The sequence below is a fragment of the Pocillopora damicornis genome, chromosome 8 (assembly GCF_964200805.1).
Source record: "Pocillopora damicornis chromosome 8, jaPocDami1.2, whole genome shotgun sequence".
Lineage (NCBI taxonomy): Eukaryota > Metazoa > Cnidaria > Anthozoa > Scleractinia > Pocilloporidae > Pocillopora > Pocillopora damicornis.
In genome coordinates, this window is record NC_142677.1 from 17,836,099 (window position 1) to 17,864,092 (window position 27,994).

Consider the following 27,994-nt stretch of genomic DNA (forward strand, 5'->3'; position numbering starts at 1 on the left):
TCTTAGCTCAGTTGATAGTAGCGCCAGAACTTTATTGATTCACCATATCTTATTTGTTCATTTAGTAACTGAAATACCCTACACATTTTAAAAACGATAACCTGGCGGAACAAAGTCGCTCTAAAAGTCTCTCAGACGATTTTTGAACATTCAATAATATTTTTTTTTTAAATTCTTGAAATGATATACGATAGAAATAGTAGAAATAATTTTAACAACGACTATCAGCTCCTTTCTCGGCTCAGTTAAAAAAAATTATGTAAAACTGATTCAAATATGAATTATTTTCCTGTCCATTCAAATCAAAGGCTCACTTTTTATCAAAAAAATTTGTCCATGCTGTAAACAGCCGTGCTCGTCGGTATGTTCAGATTGATCGCCGGCGGGCAAATTGAGTTTTCTACTGAGCACTTTAATTGAAGCTTTTTGAGAATTTTTCTCGTCGCAAAAATTAATTTCAATTCCGTCAAGACTGAAAAATCGTCCGCGTTCAGTCGCCATTTTGAACGCAATTTCGCCCCGGGGGACTTAACGTTTTTCAATGTCCCGGGTTTTTTTCGAAAACCGTGTGGACAACGCGTGCATGTCTGGAAATTGCAGGGGCTCTGATGACTCATTTTATTAAGGTTTGTTTTTTATTTAGGGCGTTCGGACGAATTTTGTTTTTTCTGATCAATATTAGTTAATGAAATGCTCCATTTGGCGGGGACGAAATGGAGAAGTTTACCGATACTTGGATCAGAAAGATGTATTTACATCTAGCCTGGTAAGACTTGCACTTTTACTTTATAACAAAATGCAGGTTAAGAGCAATCTTACAGCTACATAAGCTTCCATTGAACTCACAAGGTTCTTTTACTTTTACGAATGCACAATTGGTGTGATGTTATTTTATAATTAATAAAATTATGTTAGCTTCAAACTCATCGTTGATGCAGGAACCTGTTAGAAAACGGGGAAGTCAGATCACTAAGCAGCTTAGGAAAATAACACTGACAAAACAGAAAATGTTTCACAGGTTCTTACACCGAGATAACCGGCGGGAAAGTGGAGGAACATACCTTCCCTGGTTCAAACGTACTTTGAAATTATTGTAGCCAAGCTAGAATTGTGCGAGTCATGATGCTTCCTGATTAGCTTACTCACTTACCAACTTACAACACTCCTCGACACAGTCGCGAAAGTGACTACATCGGGTGTTTAGGCAAAAAAAAAAAGAAAACTCCTAGTGGGGCCTGCACTCCATTATGTCACGCAGACTTCATTTTGGCATGTCACGCAAAATTTCTAATTTCAATTGACATGATCCGATTCATGATCCATGATCCGGTCCGTGATCCGATCCTTGATCTGATCCGTGATCCGACCCTTGCTCTGATCCGTGATCCGACCCGTGATCTGATCCATAATACGGTCCGTGAACCGATCCGTGATCCGATCCGATCCGATCCGATCCAGATTTTATCGACCCCGGATGAATATAAAGCCTAGCCTCATTCTGACGAGCAACTCAACATGGCGGCTGCACATGGGAGAAGTGGAAGTGGGCAAAGCCTGGAAGATCTCTTTGGTAACGAAGGCACAACAGCTACTTTCGTTTTCAACGCTATTATGACCGCAGCAGCTCAGCCACTAACATGTGTTCGACTTCTGGTGCAGGTAATGGACTATAAATGTCAAATGACACAGTGATATTTTACTTTGATACTTTACCGGTGTCCAAGCGGATATTTACCCTCCGGTCCAAATCCGCTGGCGGATTTAGACCCCCTTCCCTCAACAAAACAGTGTGAAAACATCATTCTTAACATTCTATTAGAAATAGATAATACTTTACGTTGCAGAGTATATTAAAGTTTGTTTTAATTCAAAACATGCGTATTTATGTTACCTTCTTCTCAGTTTGCCGTCACAATCTAGGATTTTCGTTAACGAGAATGAAATGGCTTAACTCTGGTATAAAAACGAGCCGTGAAACTTGAAAACGTTTGATTTTTGTTATTCTCTCGAAAAAGGTGGGAAATATGAAATGATAGATATGCTAACACTAAGTGTGAAACTTCAGTGGAATCCCAATTGCTTGGGTCCTCGATTTGTCGATCGTTACCCTCGATAACTCGAACTAAAAGTCGTTCCCCTTTCCCCAGTCAACCTAATTACTCCAACTGATTTTCATTTCCCATGGAGACTCGAAAAATCGGGAATCCACTGTTCGCATCCTACAACGAAATTCTGCTGCTCCACCCATTACTGTTACATTAAGTTTTTCAATTTTTCGTTAGCCGAGAACGCGCACTAAAATTTACAACCAGTTGTGTTTGTGTTACTTGTTGTATTCCTAAGGATTGAAAATAAGTTAAACTAACAATCCTTTTAGGTTTTTTAGTCTAGTTAGTGTTCGGTCGAGTGGATGTTCAATAACCTACAATAGGCTTTACGAACGACTTGTAGTAAGAGTAGTTACTTCGTTCTTGTTCAGAAACTGTTTAAATATGTTATTTATAATACGAAAATCAGACGGAGTTATTTTTTAGACTGGATGCAATACTCTCCACTATTGTTATGACCATTCGTATCAATGTTGATTCACATCAGAAGAAGCAAGGATTTATTGCAACAATTTGAATAGTTCAAATGCTGTAGTTTGGTTGCATTTAATTCTTGCATATACTGTACAACTCGCTATAATGAATGCAGTAGAATTGGAATAAAATGGCTAATTATTTTTATCTCTACTGAAAATTTTGTGTTGTGATTGAAAAGAACATAGATAAAAAGCTTGCACATAGAATAAGGTACCAAATGTGATACAAATGATGCTAAAAGGAAAGTTTGGTAGGGGGGGTCCAAATCTGCATTGGGGGGTCCATATCCGCTGTGACACTGGCACCCAAAGTTCAACTTAATGTTTGCGTGACATCTCTCAGTATTCATATTTCTATCCTGTGGAACCTCCTTCCTTCATTTTAATAGAGAAGTTTTTGGTACAAAAGTAGTATATTGGCTTCTTTCCACACCAATATTTAAATATTCATGAGAGGGAACAAATGCATTGGGCCGATAGGTGTTCACTGAACTTAAGGCTAGATGAGGACAAATGTCCACAGGAGACAAAACTTCCTCTATAAACTAAAAACAAAACTCTCTCTTCTTACTTGCTCTGAAAATATCTTCAGGGGTAAAATACGTATAAATTCGAAGTGAGGGAGTGGTTGCTTTATCCCAATATAATGGGTTCCATGAAGTTGAGGGGGGGGGGGTAGTGAGGGTAGTAGAATGCATTGTAATGTGATCAACATGATCATAGCAAAAAAGAACAGCTGGAGTTTGTTGATAACAAGGAGAAGTCTATTCCTCTGGTGGTCTTCATTTTGAATCAGTAAGGTCTCGCAGCCACAGCTGTAGGTAACTCAGGTCAGATATTACACCACTCGTGGTCTTAGCCTTACAAATGAATTAGAGCATTGTTTTAATCAGTAAAATGTGGCAGGTTTGTTTGGTTTGGTGCTCAACATCAGATCAGCAGAGGCTGACTTATTTTCAGACATTAGATTGGTATTTTGGCAAACCTGATGATCTTCTCAAATACTGAACTTTATTACCCTTTAAACTTTAACATCAGAATCCATATTCTCCATACCCTTCTTTATACATTTCCTTTGGTCCTGACAAGGAGAATTCATTTTAACATTTAAAACTTCTTAGTTTGGCAATCAGTTCCTTTTTTTTTTTTTCACAAATCTCATTAAGTTAGTTTTGAGAGTTTGGTATTGAATCAACTAATATTCCTCTTCTTGTAACTGATACTTTTCTCTATTCTCATTGCTTTTCTGCTTGATATTGTATTGATACTGTAAGGAGAAATTCTGTCTTGGTCACTTATGGGAGTTAAAGGTTTAATTAGAGGAGGCTTAGAACTTGGGTGGCAAGGCATTGTAAGTGGAAAGCTATCTCCACAGGTCATTTTAACTGATCACCTGAATTGTATTTCACCTGATACTTTTAGTCATGGAGTGTTTAAAATGAAATTATTTTAAATTTGTGTTAAGGTTGGACATGAACGTATTTCTCCAACTGAGTTCACAACATTTTACCAGTATGGTAAGGAATTTAAGAAGATTATTATTCATTATTTCTTCAAACTAATTCATTAAAAGACATATTAAAAAAATACAGCACAGTATTACCAGTACATAAAAAACTACTTAAATGTAAGCTTTGAGGAGATTGATACATGGCTTGCCTTGTGTTTGCAATTAAAGGAATCAATAGTTCAGATGTTGGAAGCAAACTGGGATTGTCTTTTTTTTTACTTTCCTGGTGGTTGGTCTAAAAAAACCCCTGCCACCCTCTCAACAAATCAGATGCAAAACTGGAACTTAAATTTCAACTTTCTCACATGTATTTTCCCACACTTCCAGCTGTGCTTTTTTCACTTCAAGTTCTGATTTGGCTCCATGTGATTCTTATTTTAATTTCTGATAAGCCATTTTCTTATCACTTATTGTATTTGGTTATGTGGCTACAGTGAAAAAGCATTATAACTAAATTCAGATTAGTTTTCTGGCAAATGATTTACATTTGTCCTTTGCATTGTCTTGAAAACAATCATGATGGACAGTTTCTGTAATATAGATTTATACTTTTTTGATCAGCATGTGAAGATGACAACACAATTTCTAGTTGATAAAATGTATTTATACAGAGTGCAAAGGCACTCTAGAGCTATTGTTGAAAAAAAAATAAACACCAAGATACTCATGGTAATCAAGAAAAGTAACCTATTTGTTCAGGTTTCTTTGTTTTTTACCTCCTTATCCTGCAGCATGTCATGTAAAGAAGATAAATGGATGGCATGGACTCTACAGAGGATTGTTGCCAAGGTAAACTATATATGCTTTGGTTTCCAGAGATTGTAACTTTTGTCTTGGTGAGAAACCTTGTTGATTAATCAGCAAGAGATCAGAAATAAAAATGTTACAGGTTAAATACTGCAATGACAGGAGGCCTCAGTCCTTGTTACTAAGCAAAACCATCAAGTCATTTTAACTTGTTTGTATGGGATTGGTTTCTAGTAATTAAGACACCTAGTGTTTTAAAGTGATTCCTCGGGCACTGCACATCCCATCCTGTGTAATAAAGTCATGTCATCAGGGGAATTCCAAGATAATGATATTGTTTTTCAATAAATGGACCAGGTAAAGAGGCTGTCTTGTCTTTAGCTCTTAAACTAGCATGGTGACTTACATTTTTTGTTGCAGAATTTTGGTGAATAAATTATCCCCTTTTAATTAGAGAAATTAAAAAGGAAATCCTTGAAGGGAAAAAAAGATGGTTAAAACCATACAAAAGGCCCATTACTCAATGATGAAAGTTATGACCTTTAAAGCAATCACTCAAGGAATGTTTTTTCATCTAAAATTGCATGATTTTTCCACAAATTATGTATCAAATTGTTTTATATATTATGCATCAAATTGTTTCTACCTATCAAGTTTTTTTCAAGCTTTACTTTAAAACCCTTGCCTCCGACTACTTCAAAATGTATTTTGAACCAATGAAATGATGCATATGATTAGTGCCTGTACAGGCATTTGTGGAGTATAAATTTGGCTCATCATATCTCTTACACAAGCACTGAGTGATCTTTCTTTTGAAATGTTTTTTTTCCAAACAAACATTGGTAGGAAGAATTTAAGGAAAGTTTAAAAGAAATTTTTTGATGAGTTTCTTTTTCTGAGGAATCACATTTATTAATTAATGGTTAGTGCGCTGGGCTCTGGTTGTAGAAGTCCACATTTAAAACCTGGCTGGGTCATTGTGTTGTGATCCTGGGCAAAACAATTCACTCTCACAGTACCTTTCTTTACCCAGGAGTATAAATAGGTGGTGGTTAATTGTCAGGAAAGCCTGATGAAATACAGGGGGTAACCTTGAGATGGACTTAAGCATCCCATTCAGGGGGAAGTAGTAATATTTCTTTTGGCTTCATGCTATGGAAACCAGGATAAGCTGCACCTGGATGGGCCTCATGGCTCTAGTAAAAAAAACTCTATAATGTGTAATTTCTGCCAAAAAAAGTGGGTTAAAAGTAAATAGGTTGATTTGAATGTTGATATTCTATAATAAAAGTGCCCTCACTTAATGTCTCCACATAAAAGGACCTTTAAGTTTGCTCATCAGTAGAGAAATATTTTGTGGGATTTATTTTTGTGTGTTAAAGTATCTGCTCTCTTCTTGGCTTAATTTTATGAGGTGTAAGTCCTTCTAATCTCCAAGGTAATTTTCATGATTTTTGGGAAACTTTATTTCTGGTATTACATTAATTGTTCCACTATAACTGTTGTTAGGGTCTACTCATCAATGATTGGAACTCTTGTAAACAATACAATGCTACAGGTATTACTATAGATTCACTTAAACTATCATTAGTTTACCACATTCCTTCTGTAGTTTGATTTTTCCAAAGTATATAATGTGAATTTCTTACCTTACATCATGCAATTGTGATATAGTCTTATGTGAATTGTGTATTGAATAGGCTATGGATAAAAAAGACAATGCCCTTGTCCCCCTGGTTCCTCCAGAAAATAAGGTGGGGTTTCTTTTTTTTTATTTTAATATGTTATAATTTATCTTAATTACAATGATTTGAATGGTACAGCTCTGTATGTTAATTTGTTTTTCTCTGTTTCTTCTTGAAATTTTTAGAGCTGGCGAGAAGAATTGCTAGAGTTTTTTGAAGAGGTATTTTGACCAATTTTGCTCTTACTCCTTGCTTAAATGGGGGTGCTGGAATCTGACTTTTTAGAATATATATTATTTAGCACAATGGTTTGTACACCAAACTCTGGACTGAGGGGTATGGGTATGGGTATGGGTTTGAACTTTGAATAACTCTTTACACCCTAACATCAGTATGCATAATCTCCATACTGTTCTTTGTACATTTGCTAGGGTGCTGAATGGGAGAATTTGTTTGATAATCAATAGCTTCTTTAGTTGGTGATCATTTCCTTCATTCTTGTGACCTTGATATTTGATTCAGGGTGATATTGTAAGGAGAAATTAGATGCTAGTCACTCTTATGGGTCAACAGGTCAAAGGGGTGTCTGTCAGACTCTGACACACTTTGCTACCTCTTAGTCAATGCATACATGTATTGGAGGAATAATTATAAATGGTTACCTGTAAACTGTCAGGAAAATGTGATGGAATACCGGATGGGGGTTTATTGTGCAATGGATTGGGATCATATCCATAGGTTAAGTAGCCATACTCCTAGTGGATTTATGTGTTGGAAAAAAGTTGAGTACTGAAGGCCTGGTCTGGGTCACTTACCTCTATGTTGAAGGAAAAAACTAACATATTTTTTTTCTATTGAGACCTGTGTACAGGCTGTGGCAAGATGCAGTGGTATCATTATCAGTCACCCATTTTATGGTAAAGTAACAAAACTGTACCTTAGATCATAATGGCTAGAATTTCAATTGAGGGTGAGACATCTAGGGCTATTAATTTCTAGGTAACAAAATTAAAGTTGATAAGTAGTCTATAATTTCTGTAATTTGTATTTTTTTTTATTTATTTGTTTATTTATATCATATTATGTTTTTAGCAGATATTGATTGACCAATGACACCTCTCTAATTTAATTTCAAGTGATCTCAGTCAGAATGATGGTTCAGTTTGTTGGTCAAGAAACTATTTACAGGTCAGTTCTTTTTCCACATTCTGCCACATTAATTTTCATCTCCATTTGACAATTTTTAAATTGTAAGAGTACTTTTTTCCTTGAATTGGCAGATTTTCTCAAAATTTACTCACTTTTCAAATTCAACTTACTATTTGGAGATGTAATGGCAAATTTTTTATTGTTTTAACCTTTAACTCCCGATATGTGATTGTTAAATCTTCCCTCCAGCTGCAACACATAATTTGGTGTTAGATTAAGATAACGACTTCTGCCTGATAAGTTTCAATATTCTCATTACATGTTTGCTGGATAATGTATGGAATTATAAAGAAAAGTTATATGTTTGTTACTTCTGGGAGTTAAAGAGTTAAGATATCCTACACACAAGGATGATAAGTTGAATGTTCCTTTCATTACTTGAATGTGCCAACCATGGACAAGACTTGTACATGTACATGTTAAATATCTTTATCTTATTGCCAGTGTGTTAATAAATCTGTTTTCAGTGGACTATGTGCATCAGTTAAAGAGATCTATAACAATCAAGGACTTGGTGGATTTTTTAGGTAGGAAATGAATGTTCTGTTACTGACTCATTATGGCATTAAAATTAAGAAAACTTATATTTCATGTTTTTTTATCCTTTGTGACTGTGATTTGAATTGTTATGTAGTTTCTTGCAATAATCATCAGTTTTTCTAAGTGGAATAATTGAAAAATTGAATCAGCAGTAGTTGCCCTCTTGGCTGAAAATCAATCAAATGTAACCAAGTGGTCCAGGCACAAAATGTAACTTGAACAAAAGAAGTGTTACTTTTAATTAGAAATTTCTCATTCAGCAAGTACTTTGCTTAATTCAAAAGCAACTATTAACAGTGATAGTGGCTTTGCAAAGAAGAGTTTTGTGGCTATTGGTTGAGAAATAATTCAACTAGGAATCACCTAACAATAGTATTTAATTTGTGTCCTGTTAAATGTCATCTATTGCTGTCAACAGTGGTATCATTCCTCGTCTTGTTGGAGAAGTCCTGTCCCTTTTGTTATATCGAGGAGTTTGCTTCTTGGTCAGCAAATATGCTATTGACAGTGAGGCAAGTCTTATCAAATCAAAATTAATGTATATGATTTATTTGTACTTTTTCACCAGATGCATATTTGTCTGTAACCCAGTACTTAAAAATGATAAAATTAACTCACAGTCTTCACATGTTTTTCATGCCTTCATTGTATTTCACATCAACTTTTCACATGCATGCCAAATTTGCCATTTGGAAGGCAGGTTAAAGGCATTTGAAAAGCAAAAGAAAGATATTATACCTTCCACATAGTAATTCACACGCCTTTTAAACATTTCTTGAAGCCTACATCATAAAAAACTGAGACTTGCAATGTGCATGTGCTTTAATTTACAACCTTGATGGTGATTTGTGATTCAAGATGAACAAACAGGTGGTAAACCGTAGTCCATCTCTTAAGCACTTGTTATTGATTTTGAAGAAAAAAAATAAATTTCTCAAGTAGCATGATCATCCAACTGACTACAGCTGTCTAGTTTGATTCATGCTGTGAGATCAGTAGATAATACCATTTATTTGTATTCAGCTTTATCAGCAGGTTAATGTGATAATTAAGTAACAGTATGCCTTGACAAAGCTGCCAATGAAGGAAAAACGATTTGTAAATTTGCAGGTCGGCAGAAGTAAAGAAGTACAAGTGTATAGAGATGTACTTTTCCAGGTATAGCATACCTGATAGACATCTTTAATTTGCCCCCAAAAAGCTTCATAACCTTTTGAATCAAAGAAGAAGCACCAGTATTTGGAAAAAAAATGGATCTATCCTACAAATTGATTAATTATCAAATTTAACAAAATCCACTTGGGCTAAGGATCTTACCACTTTTTTCCTCATAAGATAAGTTCTATGTAATATGTCGTGTTTTAACTCAAGTTATCTGGTATAAGGGCTTTACATGTAAAGTAATTTGAAAGACCAGTCCTTACTAAACTTATAATAGAAGATGCATGTTTTGAATTATTTGGATACGTCGCTACTTTTAAATAATCATATTATATGACTGATGGGTGTTGAATCTGAATGCAAAGTTGTCATAAAATTGAATTATTAATTATTTAATTTAAAGGATAAATATTGTTTTCTGTTTGTTTTGCAGTATGCTGCTGGAGTTGCGACCCACCCGTTTGTGTTGGTTTCACACATGATGATAGTCAATAATGTTGGGTTAGCTTTACTTTATATATTGAACACAAATTTGAAAATTAAGCTTATAATCAATGTCTTTCAGAGCAAAGCCAGTAAAATAATACAAAAAAATTATTTTGATAAAATAACTGTGTAATACTCAGGGAAAAATAAAAGATAAGTGGTATTTTATGTTTGTTAACAAATAAATATATATTTGTCCCTTGAGTACAAGAATTAGTCTTTAAAGAGAATTTTATGCATGACATATACAATTGGACATGACGTCAGGGATAAGGAACAAAGAATGAGACTTTATCCAACTCGTGTCCTCAAGTGGGTCAACCTATTGCCTCTTTAAGTCTGCTTGCAGGCTATTTATATTTATATAATAAAAGATTCCCGTTACACAACAAAAAGAGGTTAGATTTACAATGCTTAGAGTTATTTAGGTTTGAACTGAATGAATTTTTAGACAGTCATACATGTACATGATTGTATCACATGTCGTACTTCAGAAAGTGTTCATAATAGCTTTTTCCTTTGCATTTTCTTTAGTCTGGCTGGTGGAAAGCCTCCTGCAATGCCAGTGTTTGATGGGTGGAGAGATTGTTTTAGTTATCTCAAAAAAACGGTGAGTTGCAGTTGAAGATAGTGATGAAACATGTCAAGTATATCTTCTATGTAGCTGTAAGCTCAAGCGCAGATCTAGTGTGTGGTATAAACATAACGCAGCTTTTAGTTGAGCAGGGTGTCCCTACCCGCTTCTAATGTTTTAGCAGTTAAAATTATTTATTATCGCCAGTTTTATTCATAATCTTTCTTTTTAAATGTTGTGTATTAAGGATTTGTTACAGATTCTTAAGATTATTTATTATTATTTCCTTCTTTTAGGGGAACTTGTGGCGTGGATGTAGCATTTTTCAACGGGTGTTGACAAAACCCGGATCAGACCTGATCGGACAAAACAGGACGTTGAAAAAACCCGAATCAGACGGGGTGGGATCAAGGATCGGATCATGGATCGGATCATGGATCGGATCATGGATCGGATCACAGATCGGATCACAGATCATGTGAGCGGATCATGTTTATTCAAATTAGAAATTGTGCGTGACAAGTTACTACATCACAGGCGACGAGCGGGGTAAAAAAAAGACCGAAATACGAGTGGTCAGCGGTGAAACTACTTAAATACATAATGCCTTATAAAGACAGATCATTTGTAGTTGCGGAAAACAATCGTGTTGTGAAGCTGAAATGTTAACTGTTTACCTCGCTAAATAAAATGTTAAGCAATGTTTCAATAGTGTTGATTGTACATACATCTTTATTGCTGTAATAAACAATGGAGGTTTCGGAAAAGGCATCGGTAGCATCCGGAAAGGCACCAAGGAGAGAAATATGAGAAAATTCAGATTCCATCTTCAAAATCCGAGTGATTATCTTATTCTCCTAGTCTGGTTACAGATTCCCCACCAATCTAACTCTTTTTCAAAAATTATTTGCAAATTTTGCTCGACTACATCGCCTGACGAAGACTAGCAATAAGACAGTGGAAAAGTCGCGATCTCTGTAAGTTGATAATGACTTCTAATCATAAGACAAACGATTCAAAGTTTATTTACTGTATTATAACCACGCTTTACAAACTCGTCTATGGCAGCAACTTTCCTTTCAAAACGAAAATTGATGGAACGAAAGTTCGTTTTTCGCTTGTTTTATGAAGGTAACACCTGGAAACTCAGCTAAGAATGATGAGAAGAATGATTTTCAAGGAATTTATATTTTTCATTTCTTCATTTCTTTATTTCATGTATTTGCTTATTTCATCTGAGTTCTGCTTAGTATTTCTATTACTTTGACAATAAATTAACCCTTCGAAGTTTAATATCAAGTTCAAAATTAGCTCTTAATTGGTCCTTCAATTTTATAATAGAAATGAACGACCGCGACCGAAGAGCCATTCGGTACTTTCCGTCCGCCTTTCAAAGTCAGAAAATTCATTTGAATTACAAATATTTTTTGAAAGTTAATATTCATATTTGCGATTAGTTCTGCACTTGGAAAGAACGTGAGAAGTTCAAGAAATTTCAACTTCTTTTGCAGCCTTTCTCGGGCCACAAAACACATCGCTTTCACGTTACAGCCTTAGATTTCGTCCGCTCTGTCAAGTCCAGCTTGTGTTTCGTCGAAGTTGCCGATAAGGTGGCCGAAATTCGACGTCGAGGATAAATGAATGTCATTTTGTCACGAATTTCTTCAAGGTAAATAGCTCATGCGTAATTTCATCTTTAAAGAAGTGCAGTATTCGCGTCTCTGGCCGTTGCCCTCGTTCAAGTGGGAGCTTTGGATACAAAAAGGAAAATCCAGCCATGCCCAGCCGCCCGGACAGTTCTCTATGTACCACCTGATTTACGGGCAACAGTGAGAAATTTTTAGTTAATTGTTAGTTTGTTGATAGCTGAATGTGTAGTAATTTATCTCTTCATTTCTATACTCGTTTTTTATTCTACATACAGTCACTTGCGCTCACAGCATGTCAAAATTAGATTTGTCGTAAACGCGCATGTTACCTCTCTGATTCCTAACCGTGCCCGTAGAGCAAAACCGGTGATTTTGAAAACGTTTTGAAGTAGAATGTGTTTAGGAAACCGGAGTAATTTAGTCTCCCTCGAGTTAGTATAACACCAGATATCTCGCGCCTGCTTGAATCAGCCGAATCGAAAGGTCTTGGTTGAAACCTTGTGTTATGTGTTTTGGTGAGAAAATTCAACATTTACAATAACTCTCCGCCAGGTGTTTAAATAGTTACCGGTGAACTGTCAGAGAAATCTGACAAACTACTTAAGGGTGCCCCACCAGAAGAAGAAGAAGCGAGGCTCTTAGTACATGTGCTATCATACCACAGATACCGGAACATACGTTAATGGCTGTGGGAGTTATAATTAGTTTCGTGTGCGGGGAATAAATAGCCTTTATCTCAAATTGCTTTTCACTTTCTCGGATGTTGAATGTAATGTTTCTTCTCTGTATTAGAATGTAAGCTTTTATTATCTCCTGATGGAGTTCTGTCGATATAGATACCGTTCTTACGCATTAAACTGATGTGCATACTTAAAGAATGATGTGAACGTTTTAGAAATCAATTCATTTATATCTCGAAGTTTGGTTCTCTCTTTAGGACAACATCAAGCATAGAATGTGAACTTCTCGAAATAAGAAATTCGAGGGAGGAAAGAGAAACCGGACAACTTTTAGTCTGGTTAGTAATTCAGTTAACCTCTTCCGCCCTAAAATCAGTATGCATATTCTCCAAACTGTTCCCTATACATTACCTAAGGTGTTGATGAGGAGAATTTGTTTCATAATCCAGAGCTTCTCTGGTTGACCATATCCTTTATTCTTATGACCTTAATGTGTGATTTGGGGATGATATTGTGAGGAGAAATTAGATGTTAGTTACTCTTAGGGGTTAACGGTTCACCCTTTTACTCCCAGATCTCACTAGCGATTCTTCTTACTGTCTCTCATATTCTTGTTAACATCTCACTTTGTTATATTATTTATTGCATAATTTCTTTTTATTTCTATATTTTATTTTTTTTATACAACTGACAATGGATGATGTTTTATCCGAAACATGTCTAGGTTTCATTAAAAAAAATATTTAAAAAATGAACTTCAAAAGCATCGTGTGGTTGATCAAAGCGATATAAACGTCTTTACTTGTCTTCACTAGGTGCTTTTTCTACCTTTATTGATTTAATTCATCAATTTGCCTTTGTTGTACTTCATTTTTTGTCAAGTATCTCAGCAACAGTTCGCAGCCGAATTCATCCAATTATGACCTGTATGGCCCCTCACCTGCTCGTTCCTTTTACACTCGTATTAGAGTCTGACGCGATGGGGCGCTAGGGCCGGGAAAAGGTGTAAGGCGAAGCGAGAGGTGGTTTAATGAAAAACTGCTCTTTGCCCGAGTTAGGTGGGACTGAACGAGAAATTATTTGGGTCTCTGCCAAGCCAAATAATTGCTCGTGCGGCCGCCCACACTGATGGACTGAGTGGTAGGACAATGATATTAGTTTGGAGATTTGAAATTGGATCAACTAATGTTCCCCTAATTGACACGTTTTCTTTATTCTCATCACTCGTCTGCCAGATATGGTAGTAAGGAGAAGTTCTGTCTTGGTCACTAATGAGAGTTAAAGGGTTAAGCGAAGAAATTCCGCACGGTGTCAAGGCAGATTTATTTACCATGCACCTGCTTTTTATGTGATGTACATTGCGCGCCATAATTTCTTATAAAAAACAAAACGAAACAAAACAACCAAACAAAAACAATACTAGCATACAAATGTATGTACGACTGATGTGCTGTGAACGCGTAAATCTGGATTTAACGGACTGCAAGTAGAAACAAACCGGGTCGAAAGAAAAAAAAAAGAAATGACATATTCCCTTACTTTAGAGCGCTTTTGGTGTGATTAATCTTTTTCTTTGTTTCTGTTGATAATAAAACACTGGTGTCAAAGAGTTACGTAATGGTTATCGTACATGAAAATTCATCTAACCTATCTATTATAGCGATGTTTTAGCCTGACAAATATTCCCATAACTTCGACATATTTCTAGAGAATATCTTGAAGTTGATTAAGATGGCAAGTCTAAAACTATTATTGCTAGGATTAAGCTGATAAAAAAATTATCTGTTTTTTTCCTTTTTTCGTTCGCAGCCGAAAAAAACGATACATTTTTGGATATTACGAAGCACTTATTTAAAGAAAGTCGTACATGTACTCACATAACATTCTTTTTTCTTCAAGGGAAGGGTCAAGAATAGAATGAAAGCAAAAATTTGGAAATCAAGAGATACAAGGGAGGAAAATGAAGATGGAGGGAAGCATCCAATAAGGTTTGTTATTTAATTTGTGATGACTGATTAAGTTATGTATAGTTTATGGGGCTGGTTTGCGTCCAGTAAACTGAACATTTTATTTTGCTGAAAACAAAAATATTTCGTAGTTTTCTCCATTCCCCAATCTATTCGATGTCTGTTTGAAGGAGATGACTTACAGTACTGTTTGATGAAGTGATATTACTGCAGGCAGATACTTTGTTGATGGTTAACATTGGTATCGCAGAAATTCTTCGTCATTGTCTGTAATGTTATAATTAAAAGAAACTTGCGCGTGAAATATGTTCATAGAAGAGGTGACTTAATATTGTCCATCAATCAAACATTGACGATGATGATAATCTTTTTCATCCTAAAATTCTGTTCGTTTGAAGGTTTTTTGAGATCTTTTAATGTGATCTTTCAGTAAGGGGCGTCCTGAAAAGAAATTTGTCGTTATCAGTAATCGCTTTTTCGAAAACTTGAGCAAAATTTTTGATAACAGTCAAATAATTTTTTTTCCGAGAAATTGCCAAAAGTCTGGCAAGTTTTTCTGAAGATCATCGATCAACCCCCGAGCAATTATTAAGAGACGTTGCCCTTTACCGACAAGTTGCTTGAAGAATAATCCTTAATTTTTACACCACCTAAAGCTAGGCTATAAGGACTCTAATAAGACCAGTAGTGCTAGTTTAAACATACTAGATGGCTTATCTGACGAAATAAAGCTAACCGTGTGTGTTTTATGTTATTGATGAATTTCTTTATTGGATTTGCAGAGTCGGAAGATGAGGATGAAAACAGGGACTCAAAGAGGATTGGAGAATTGGAATGGGAAATGCACAGAGGGATCAATGATGAAGAACTCGGGAAACTGTAATTTGTTTGACTAACTTTACAGTACGAAATTAGACAACGATGCCAAAATACTCATTAGCTTGACTATCCAAAATATTCTGATGATAACAGCGTTGTTACAAAAACTACAAAGGTAGAAAACAACAACCATTGTAAAGTATGTTTTCCGATGTACAGTAACAGAACTTTCAGGGAATGTTTTCTGCGCTGACTAAATTTAACGAAAAATCCTCCTAAGGTTAAAGAATGACGAATCACATTTTCCAGTCGAGAGGAAGTCCCAGCTTAACCTCTTAACTCCCATGAGTGACCAAGAAAGAATTTCTCCTTACAATATCTACACAATATCAAGCAGACAAGTGATGAGAATGAAGTAAAATGTCAATTGGGAGATTATAGTCGATCAAACACCAAATTCTCCGTACTGACATCATGAGATTTGGTTGGCAGACAGTACGGAGATTTACTAATCAGATCTGGGGGTGAAAAGGTTAAATTGATTGAACGGCTGTTATTCGAGAGCTAGTGAACCAGTTAAAAGGTCATTTCAAATAAAAAAAAGTTCCTAGACAGATAATTAGTCCCTAAATTTTGTAAATATTTTCAAGTCAAACATTTAAGACAAGTCACTGAAAACCGTTTCAACTCAGAAAATTTACTTTCTTAACCATTCACAGAACTCTTTGGATATCAGGTAGTCTCAGATCGACTGGGTTAATGTAGTTCTCTCTTAAGATAAAGTCTTTTAAGTGAGAGATCACATAGTTACAAAACGAACATATTTAATTTTCTTTGAAGAGCTTTTAACAGAATGAAAACTACCAAAAGATTTACCAACTTAAAATATCAACTCCCTATTGCTATGATTGGTTTTTTTAATATGTGGTAAACATAAGTTATTTTCATATTACTTGAACTCAATAACACTCAACCGTGATGGGTAAGCTAAATATTAATAAACAAATGGCTGTGACAAATGAATTTTAACGCCGTATGGTTCCCAAGCGTAAACATTGTTGGTATGCACAAAATAGTTACCGTGATTTTTTTTTTCTTTGTTGCCGAAGATCATTCCCGTTGTCACAACTCTAATATTAAAAAAATTAATTAAAAGTTATACGCCTTCACATTATCGAAGAGAAGTTTCTGGCTTGTGAGCTAATTCCGAGAATCATGATGGTTTTCGTAATTTGTTTACTGCGTTGATTGAATCAAGTTGAAGGCACGTGACTGGACGTGTGACTAAGGGAAATCATTCGCTTGAGATTCGTAGTGTTCTCGAAAACAATGACTTGTTGACAACAACATTATTTCTCATTTTTGGTATTGTTTACCATCCCTTAAAAAATAGCTCCGGCCATCCGATGGAATATACTTTTACACAAATGTTTTGGCCGTTACCGGCTATACGTTATGGCGATTCATGAATGTCTTGCGCGATTGTCGCAATTTGTCCGGCACTGGGTAACATATTTTGTGCTTCGACATGCCACAAACATCATTAAAAGTAAACTCTCCACATGGAAAAAGTAATTTGAACGTCTGCTTTAAATCCTTGCAACTCGTTCGCGGCCAAATGTTTCAACTTTGTTTTTTCTGATCAGGAAGTTGATAATTATAAACATCGATACGAGCTTCGGTTTTTACTTCAAGAATGAGAGTACATTGACTGAGTAATGATTACTCTAGCTTTATGTTCAGTTAACATGCGTGCTGCACACGAGGTCACACGCTAGTGTGCTGTGTCCGCTCGCACGCTAGCTTTTGTATTCGAAGGTTAACACGCTTTGCGTGGTTGCCTGTTCGTGCTTCATTTTTCAACAGCGCACGCTGTATTGGTTGTAGGGTGTTATATGAAACAAAAGCATATGCACATTTAAGTGTGCTCTAGCGTACTCAGCAAGCGTGTTCGAGCCAGTTTCTTTTTTTAAGTAGAAGTGTGTTGTGAGCATGCTATCACCTTTGTCCCTATACTCATACGGAGGGTCATTTCATTGAAGGTATCCATTGTCGCATACAACTTCTCTCTTCCTAGAAATACTTCTGTGAGCGTATCAGTACAAAAAAGAGAAGCGAGTCAAGTAAGATTGTGAACTATATCCTGAAAATTCTACATATCAGTAACTATCGTTTTACGCTTATCATATTGATGAATGTAACTTGGACTTCATAGAGATAAGCCATTTTTTAATTGCACCCATGTTGCCGATTATAACGTTTTGAAAGAGAGATTTTCAGTTGGTTTTTAGTTGAGAGACATACTTTCCACAAACATCACCATACGTGTCTCTGCCAGCAATCTGCGTCGAAACAGAACATTTAGAATGAGTAAGATTGTCGACCGTTGCTTTAGAATTCTGCTATATTTTCATTAAATATCGGATGAATTTAATCGTTATGAGCTTTTCAAAAGGAGTTTTCACTTGAGAGATTGCAAGATGTTTCTTTTGGCACTTAAGCCGTTTACTAGCAAAAACAGGAGATTTACGCGTCGACTCTTATGCAGCAAAATCAAGACCATTCTTGGTTCTTACATGTAAATGAAACGATTTGAAGAAGGGATCTGTTAGTACAGGTTAATAGGATTTTATTGTGTTTTAGTTTATTTTTGTTTTTATTCGAAGAGTTTTTGCGGTTTGTTTAGGGAGAAAGTACTTAGCTAATGAAAGCGGATTTTTCTAACCAACAAATGCAAACAAGTCCTCCTCTAACAATGGATATAATACTTACACTGTAGGAGCATACTTGTTACATTAAACTGTTGCTAAGAAAAATTAAGTCTAAATAGCTTAAAGAGGCCGGGAATGCAAAACAACAGACTGAGTCGAGAAAGCAGAACAATACCTTTGAGCTCTAAAGATAAATTTTACAATTTTTATGCATTGAGAATGTAACTTTTCATTCCAAGGCAGCCACTGTTTCGAGTAATGCATTTTTCATCAAAGGAAATAAAAAACGTTGCAGCAAGGCATGAGTGCACTGCTAAATAAAGCGAAGGATTGTAATCGACATCCAATATTTTTTTAGGATTTTTTGCGAACAAGACTCATTTCCTTCAATATTTTTCCTACATATAGAAGAATTTTGTTAAATTACTAATGCATTCCTATAAATCTCTAAGGTCCCGAAGTGCACAAGCTTTCCACCCCTAATGATGGGTGGAAAGTATTTACCTCATATATCTTTGTATGTTACAGCAATTGAGAGAAGAATTGTAGTGTTGAGAACCATTTATTTAAATTTGGTGTCGAAAGGGGTACGGTGTCTAGCTTTGCAACAGAAGTGGCCAGTGATAAAATCCGAATAGTAACCGAATAGTCGCGAATTGTGACGAATAGTGAAAATAAATGAATTTATAATGAAATAAAAATATTTATTGGCCTATTTCATAGATTTATTGGATTCAAATGTGTGTATATAACGATGATATGACAAAAAAGATATAGGGTAACATATGGACTAGATCATTGGACCCTTGGACTATTTTTTGGAGCATTTCTTGAAGCATTTTTTGGACTATTTTTTTGGACCATTTTATCGGGGGGGGGGGGGGGGAGGCAGACCATTAGTACTTTAACTTTTTGTCACGTGAATGCGAAACTGGCACCTAAACACTGGACTATAATTGTTATAGAAAATATCGCCAACTCCTGTTTTCGATCCTCCTCTGTGAAGTCATGCGTGTGCCTGTTTACTCGACTTGTGCCAGTGCTAAATGATACTCACGGGTTAGCATGAATCATATTTCAGTTGCCTCATGTTTTCCTTTTTGTATGTGCCAAAAAAAGCGAGGAAAAAGCGCGATGGTTTTATAAGTGGTTTCACATCATGGAGTGTAATCCAGCTGTCAATGAAACGCTCTTGACTTATCCAAGCCCCAGATGATAAAATTTCCCGGGCAGAATCGGTCACATTTACTGACTTCTACGTTTTGCCGACGGAAAATATCGGCAAGCAACAGTAGCCACCATAGTTCTACTTCGCAGGTTTCGTTGGTTTTTGGGCAAGAAGTGATTGGTAGCGGCCCAGGCAAATTGGAAAACAAACCTTGGGGAGTCGCGAGGAATCCCGGTGTCGATGATTAACTCGTTTGTTTGCTAATCAGATAAGTATTACCTCTGTTTTATTTATTTCAAAATGATAGGATACATGATTGAAACACAATTTATATGTTACCCTATGCCTTTTTTGTCAAATAACCGGGATATACACACATTTGAATCCAATAAATCTACTAAACAGGGCAATAAATATTTTTATTTCATTATTAATTCATTTATTTTTACTATTCGCCACTATTCGCCACTATTCGTCACTATTCGTCACCATTTACCACTATTCGGTCACTATTCTGGTTTTCTCTCTAGCCAACAGAAGTTCGTTTGAGAGAGATAACGATGTGTTTGTTTTCGGATTATACATTTTTCCCCCCAAAGAATTTACCAGTACGGGTCAATAGAATTTCTTAATTTCTGAGCAGAGCCTTTGCCCTTTGTGCGAGGAAAAACCTTTTCTGTGTGAAAGGGGATTTTTGTGATCAAGAAGGACAGGTTTTAACTCAAACACGGAATTTCTAAACATGGATAGTACGTGTCATTTGAAATTTTTAATATTGAACTAGCTGTAGCTTAAAACCGTTGTCAAACAAATGTATCCATAAATCAAAAAACATTTTAAACGAGGGTCAAGATTAGAACCAAAAAGCTCCTGTTACAGAATGTTTAGTTTGTTGCGTTTGTGTTTGTTTTCCCAACTCCCAACTGTTGCACATACCATTATACAAAACTAAATCTGGACAAAGAACTTTTTATTATCGCACTGTCAGCCTGTGGAACAGTTTAGATAATGATCTTAAACTTTGTAATTCTTCTTCTAATTTTAAGCGTAAACTTAGGGCCAAATTATTTGCTGCTTTTCTTTCTCCTCGGTCCTAGTTTTTAATCATATCATATATTTTTTATTGTCCTTTTTTAAAGTTTCTTAGTTTTTATCTTACCCATTTTATCGTACCTTCTTAAAGTTTCTTAGTTGTAATTTTCGTAATTATTTTTAGCTTTATAGATTAAACATTTTTATTATTGTAATTATCAATTGTCACTGAAAAGCCCTCTTAGGGAGTGTCAATAAAGTTTGTATTGTATTGTATTGTATTTTCTATGGCGAAATCTATGTTAAGAATATGTAGTGTGTTCGTTTCTGTTCCCATGACATTCCACTCCTTCGCACTAAGTGCGTCGAGGGTTTCCCTCGGTCAGTGCTATAGAGTTTCGTTGCTGTAGAATAATTCCCTTAGCAAACCAAAAGCTAACTTTTTAATAAATAATCAGCTGTCCTCGTGGGATGGATTTTCGGAAACCTAGGTTAAGAGAATACACGGCCCCTTTGAGCTTGAGTTTACAACTGAGTATCCGCCTGAGGTTTTGCACTGTTCCCACTCCAGGATATCAGCCAGCTCAGGAAAGGGCTTGAACTTTATTACAAATGATGTACTTCTGTTATTAAAATGCGATGGAAACTACAACTGGTTCGATATTCATAAGATAAGAAAAGCGCAAATGAAGTCATGTGGAAAGACAAGAAATATGAGTACTTCTCAAACACATGAAATAAACAACAACAAGGACCTCACCATTTTTCGCTTGCGAAATGCAAACCGAAAAGAATGATAAACAATCATATTCGGTGTGGGAACTGGCCGTTATTTACTGGCGTAAAATCTTACACACAAACACTACCGACTGGAAGAGAATACGCCGTTAGTTACTAGCGTAAAATCTTACGAATAAACACTACCGACTGAAAGAAATTATGCCGTTAGTTACTGGCGTAAAGTCTTACCGACTGGCGTTAAATATTACGGACTGGCCCTGCTTCTAATTCAGCTAACTGAATACCCACCGCGTTTAGTTTTCGCTGTTCTTCGGAAGTAGCTACTGTCGTGAGCAATATGAAAGCTGGATTCACTGAGTGATTCATATCACTACACAGGAAGTGTGCAACCATTTGCATTTTGAGTGTTTATTTTCAGCTCAAAAGATTTGATCCGGTGAATTGACCGCTGACAAGGGATAACGATTTACGCCTTGAGTTACGGCTTAAAACTTCATACGTACATTTACGACAAAAGTGCTGAAGACGGACTCATTTTTAAAGATAGTTTATTTCATAACAAACAGGTTGGTTGCTCGGTTTCTCCGACAAAAGCGGTATTATCCACTCACAATCAGTTGTACTATACTTCGTTGGCCACATCCAGAAACCCATGACCCACCCATGCGTTCCCGTTCTTAAGATTTTTGGACATGGTATAAATTTAATACAACCAATTATGCTGGGGTTTTCATCCACAAACCAAGTGCACTCATTGTTGCCGAGATACATCTGTAAAGGTCTTACTTATCTTTGAAGCACTGACTTGCTAGACATCCGGACCTTCTTAAATATGAAAGAGAGTATTCCATAAGATTAGTTACATATTTTATAGCAAGCGTTGCAAATTGCATCGTTAAAACCTACTAGTTAAGTGTAGTTTTTGGCGGTGGATTCTCGTTACTTTCCTCAATGACACCTGCCAGGCTACGTGCCTCTCACTATTTCCCTGGAGAGCGTAACGCCTATATGGCAATTACAGCCATTATGTTATCTAATTCCAAAAGTGTGGCTTCAAGTGTTGTACATAGGCAGAGCAACTGTTCATTAGATGTTTTCAGTGGCGTGGCTCGTCAGTTTCACTCAGCCAACAGACGGACATCTTTACCGTTCAAATCCTCAATCCAGTCTGACCACCCTTCAATGACTCTACCATTGCTGTCAATTCAATCGGCAAAATTAACCAAGTATCTTTCATATTTTCTGTAGGCCACGATTTGTCTTTCTCGTCGTATTCCACATCAATTAAACGGTTGATCAAGGCTCTTTTATTTTGTTTTCTTTTATTGCTTAATATATGTCTGCGCTTATCCGGTGGACCTTCGTCACTACACTTGCCTTGACTTGTGCGCTTTCGTTTAGCCTTCTGCTTGCCAGGTGATGATTTGTAGGACGTTGTCACGTTCTCTTTGCAAACTGCTGTCTTCACAGCGCAGAGGCGATTTTCCAGGTAAATGTTCTCCATCAAAGCATGAAGTATATTATCACCTTGCATCCCCTGATCACTTTTCCGGGAAAGGTCTTCACCCAGACACTGTTGAAGTCCTTTGTATTGTCCATCATCAAAGTCAACCAAGATAGATCTCAAATTCTTGCCATTTGCGAAGCGGGCATGATCAAACGTCACTTTTTAAAAAATCGTGGCGATGGACTTAGCGTAACTCTCACTGTCTTGCCTACTACATATAACTCTTGCTACCGCATTATACAAGCACGTTTCGTCGTTAAAAGAAACAACGTTTAGGAGGTATAGGAAGAAGTCATTACTAGTAGAAGTAACTTCCATGAATAAATCCTCTGTTGTACTCAACGGTGCAGATTGAAATGGAGCCATGAAGAAGGCATACTTTCTGCAAGAAGTAAAGAGGTACTCGCTCCCTTTCATCTGATATTGACCCATCATCTGGTTGACTTATTCAATCACCATACAGCTGGTTGCTTTTCACTTTTTTCCGAATTTTATCGAATCGGAGCACCTCGTCGAGTGGGCGTAGCTCTCTGTAAACAGACGTCCATTTGCCAAGGGCTATCTTCCTCTCTTTTTAAACGCAGTCGGCATTTGCTGCAGGCGAACTAGCCGAACTCGGCTGGGACGTAACCAATTCCAAGGCCCTTCATACTGTCTTTTGTTTTTTTTTTAGCTGTCATCGGAAACCACTCTTTGGATGGCTTCTTTCACTCTGCTTGACAAGCTGTGTGGAGCTGGTTTTTTGTGATTGTGTCGAGATCCCGGTACAAGACCAACCATCGCCTTCCATCGTCATTGCAAGGCCATATGTAGACCATATGCACACTACATGGTGCAGATGAAAGAAGAGATTAATTTTCCCTTTGACGTAAGCATCGATTTATCTTGTGTCTGTTGGAGACCACATACTCACAGTCAGGGCCAGCACAAGTTTTCACGCCTTTACAAGGCCCCCGTCTCACGTACAAGGATGTCTTCTTACCTTCTACAATTATGTTGTGCTTCTTTGTTTGCGAGCCTCTTATTGGCAGTTGGTTGTCATCCCAGATAAAATGTGGCCGAGTATTGGCTTCAAAAGGCAACCTGCGCCAATCTCTTAAGTTGGCCAATGGTTTCTGTGAGGACTGTAGGTCAGTCTCGAATCCGGGAAATTCGTATTGATCTTTGTCTGTCAGCTTGTGCCAAGTATCAGAATGCTTCAAAACTTCCTTTAACTTTGGTAGGTGATGGTGTCCACGTCCACTCCTTTTCTTGTAAGTTTGGGTTGTCCAATACACCCAAACTGAGTCCGATGGACCAAGGTCATGAATAACCAGACTCGCCGGAAGTCAGTTCGCTAGAGACTTAGTAAATACACAACAAAGTATAGAGTTGCGGACTGGGTGGAAATACATGTCGGCAAATCCGATGGAGACGGGTTGCCGTGGCAAGAGTATATCGAACTCGCCGCGTGTTAGTTCGCTAGATACTTAGAAAACAAACAGCAAAGTAGAGTAGTGAAAGGGGTGAAAAATGTCGGTAACGGACTCCGTCGGATCCAATGGAGACGGATTGCCGTGGCAAGAGTCCATCGGACTCACCGCATGTCAATTCGCGATAGTCTTAGAAAATATACAGCAAGGTAGAGTAGTGAAAGGGGTGGAAAATGTCGGCAAACGGACTCCGTCGGATCCGATAGAGACGGGTCGCTGTGGAAAGAGACCATCGGACATCGCCCCGTGTCAGTTCGCGAGACACTTTGAAATATATAGCAATGTTGAGTATAGTGAAAGGGATGGAAAATGTCGGCCTCCTTCGGATCCGATGGAGACGGGTTGCCCTGGCAGCATCTGCTCACTTTAATAATTTACCTGAACTTAAACTTTCACTAAATATCTCCGCCGATGAAATACGTCACTGCGCTGACTCAAATAAACTCCCAATCAATGAGTCAAAGTCTAAAGTCTTAACGATCACCGGAAAGCGCCTGGCGTCTAAGATCAATAATGAACTTGTTGTCACAGATGAGGACAATAGGCTCGTAAATGGAAAAAGTCCAACGCTTTTAGGTTTAACAATCGATAGTTCACTCTCATTCGATTGTCATGTTGAAAATCTTTGCAATAAGCTTGCCTCGCGCATAGGTGTTTTGAGTATAATCAGGCCCTTTCTGTCACTTAAACAGCGACTGTTGCTCAACAATGTCATTATTCGCTTAGTAATGAGCTATGCTGACGTCATTTGGTCATCATGTGACAAGGAACCACTTTACAGAGTCTTGAAATTACAGAAACGTGCATCTAGAATCATTTCATATTCCGACCACCTAACACCCTCTCTGACACTTTCTATAAGCTGGGATGGATACCTTTTTATGAACAGTAAAATTAACAAATGTGTTATTTTTTAGAAGCGCGTAATGGCTCTCTTCCGAACTATCTCAATGAACACTTGACGATTAACAATACACAACATAACAAAAGCACGCGGTATGCTAGCTATAATTCTATCTGTCCTTATTATAAGCGTGACACTGAAGGAGGCCGTTTTTTTGCTGTATCAGCAACAAGACTTTGGAATAATGTGCCGCTAAATATCAGAAAGATAGACACTTAGATAATATTATGGCAACGTTGAGGATGTGGAGGGGCTGTAAAAAGAACGACTTTTTCATGTTTAACGCGCTTGTTTCGCCTCATGGCGTTAAGAACGAGGTATATTTCATTGTAGCGCGCTTGTTTCGCCTCATGGCTTAAAGAACGACGAATGCTACATGTGTAGCGCGCTTGTTTCGCCTCATGGCTCTAAGAACAATTTATATTTCTTTGTAGCGCGCTTTTTCCCCCCTCATGGCTTAAAGAACGACGTATATTTCATGTGTAGCGTTTGCAACGCTTCGTGGCTTAAAAACGACGAATGTTACATGTGTAATGCGCTTGTTTTGCCTCATGGCTTAAGACGACGTATATTCCATTGTAGCGCGCTTGATTCGCCTCATGGCATTAAGAACGACGTATATTTCATTGTAGCGCGCTTGTTTCGCCTCATGGCTCAAAGAACGACGTTTATTTCATGTGTAGCGTTTGCCTCGCCTCATGGCTTAAAGAACGACGGATGTTACAAGTGTAGCGCGCTTGTTTCGCCCTATGGCTTTAAGAACGACCAGTGTTACATATGTAGCGCGCTTTTTTCGCGTCATGGCTTAAAGAATGACGTACATTTCAAGTGTAGCGCCCTTGTCTTGCCTCATGGATGAGAGATATTTTCACGAACTGATCTCGGGGGAGTTCGATCGACTCTTGCCAGGACGAACTGTCTCCATCGGATCCGATCGAGTCTGTTTGCCAATATCTTCAATCCCCCTCGCTCATGTTAACCTCTTACTTCCGGTACCACCAGTCAAGCGCCATACGGCTATTTCCGGTTCCGGTCGCAATAGGACTCAATCCGCCTGCTGGTAAAGGTAACCCGACTCAGGTCAGGTGTATTGGACATGTGTGAGTAAGTTTTGGCGGCTTTCTCTTTTTTTTCCTCGTTAAAAGGATCGACCGCAGAATCGAGAACAAGGTCGTTGCGCGGACGGCGCAAAAATTTCTTACCTTTCTCGGAAACTTTATATTGTCTCCACACCCTGTTAAACGAGTCGCATCTAGTTATGTTGAAGTTGATGTCTACATACTCTAGATTTACTGACTTTCGTAACACTTTTGACCACCAATCATCGGAACATTTCAGCCTCATTAGCTCCGAACCGGTAGAATAGGTACGAGACTTTTCTAGAAGCGTCTGCATTTCTGGTGTCGAGAATTTCTCTCTCTTACTTCCTTTAATCATACGATTAACTCTTCCTCTCTCACACCATTCTGATATTTTTTCCGTTGTCCAAAGTAACTCGCATCAATTAAAACCGTAAGTCTGTCAAGTTTTCTAATTTGTACAAGGTTTATCAAAGCACCACTATGAAAAGTTTGAGTCATTCAAGCTTTCATTATACATTTAAAGTTTAAGAGATTCCACTGTTTTCAATTACAACTAGTTTTTCCATGTGTTCGCTGGAAGTGTCCTTTCAGTTTTATAAAAAACTTTTTTTGTTGTTTGTATTTCTCTAGTTAAGTTTAATTATTTACATCTCCTAGAATCATGATGTTTCAGTCTTAGCGTGCTATTCCTCGAAAGTCGAAAAAGGTCGGACAGTGTAAAATTATATAGTTGGTAAAAAACATTGGATGTACGTTGAATTATTTGGGTTCTGCCTTTCAGATGGCTGAAATCCATGATGCCATGGAGTTGCTCCGGAATGAAGTAGAGAGAGGAAAGAAGACCCAAGAGACGAAGATAGAGAGAGGCGGAGAAGAGAAAGAGAGAGAAGCAGACAGGAGGACAGAGACAGGTTAAGGCAAGAGAGGAGGGTCGAGGAGGAACGGCGCGGAGAGACAACTGTCCGACCGCGTCAACCCTTACGGCAACCTCCACGTCAACCTCCACGTCGTCCCAGTAAGTAATCTAAACTGCTTCCTACCGTTGGATACATTTTTAACCGTTTAATTTGGTTTTCCCAAGTCTTATTCGCCTATTTTTCAAACTTAAAATACATGATATAGCATGGCGCATTAACATACGAAACATCCCTTCGAGTGTTGAATATGTCTCGGGAGTGCGAGCAGTGATCGAGAGAAATATTGTTTTTCCCTAAATTAAAATTAATTACACGCAAACGGACAAGCAGAAAGGAAACGTAAAGGGAACACCGAACCATTTCATTTGTGTACGAATTACTTTGTAACCATAGCGTTGGCATTCACATGTAAAAATAACATGTTACACATGTCACATTTTTGCGGGAGGTCTTCCAGTAATTCACTTCTATTTGTTTAATAAAAAGGACATGGCCGCATGGAGATACAAGTGACCCTCTCTTAATGAAATGGCAATCCACTTTAATTTCGTTGCAAAAGACACAACTGTTATTCAATCGTAGAGACTATGTAATTTTCATGATTTCGCGCGAAGGGTCACGTGGTTTTTACAGCTATTGTTATAACAAAAGTCTTTATTTCCTTGTAGAGAAATGTTACAACTGTGGAGCCGTAGGCCATATTCGGGCTCAATGCCGAAGACCCAGGCGTCGAGATAGAAAAGAATACAAAAGGGACAGTGATGTGGGTGGCATTCATTACCAGTTCACGGCACTGTCCAAAATCTTAAAACTTCTTAATAAAGAGTGTTTTAAATGTGAAATGTCGGA

At 37.3% G+C, this 27,994-nt stretch overlaps 2 protein-coding genes across 9 annotated transcripts in view; one reads left to right on the forward strand and one right to left on the reverse strand.

The window, feature by feature from the left end:
- Positions 1–27,994, reverse strand: part of LOC149041678 (uncharacterized) — a 90,403-nt gene that overhangs the window by 27,294 nt on the left and 35,115 nt on the right. The window lies entirely within an intron of this gene.
- Positions 948–27,987, forward strand: LOC149041680 (mitochondrial carrier homolog 2-like). Of its 8 annotated transcripts, XM_089213845.1 has the most exons (15): positions 1,486–1,659; positions 4,050–4,101; positions 4,826–4,883; positions 5,102–5,198; positions 6,351–6,399; positions 6,542–6,595; positions 6,712–6,747; positions 7,386–7,443; positions 7,663–7,714; positions 8,203–8,262; positions 8,694–8,787; positions 9,386–9,433; positions 9,870–9,937; positions 10,457–10,532; positions 10,793–11,205. In XM_089213845.1, the coding sequence occupies exons 3-15, from the start codon at positions 4,847–4,849 to the stop codon at positions 10,976–10,978; spliced, it is 915 nt and encodes a 304-aa protein (XP_089069971.1). In that variant the 5' UTR covers positions 1,486–1,659; positions 4,050–4,101; positions 4,826–4,846; the 3' UTR covers positions 10,979–11,205. The 8 variants fall into 8 exon arrangements, with proteins under 8 accessions (XP_089069970.1, XP_089069975.1, XP_089069976.1 ...); XM_089213843.1 differs by lacking the exon at positions 5,102–5,198 and having other exon boundaries at positions 1,001–1,659; XM_089213848.1 differs by lacking the exon at positions 6,542–6,595.

What these genes read in the sequence shown, in the direction of transcription:
- LOC149041680 (XM_089213843.1), top strand. Translation starts at nt 1,516, where the DNA reads ATGGCGGCTGCACATGGGAGAAGTGGAAGTGGGCAAAGCCTGGAAGAT. An exon ending in GGTCAAGAAACTATTTACAG is followed by an intron (nt 7,715 to 8,202) that starts GTCAGTTCTTTT and finishes ATCTGTTTTCAG; the next exon opens with TGGACTATGTGCATCAGTTA. An exon ending in GGACTTGGTGGATTTTTTAG is followed by an intron (nt 8,263 to 8,693) that starts GTAGGAAATGAA and finishes TGCTGTCAACAG; the next exon opens with TGGTATCATTCCTCGTCTTG.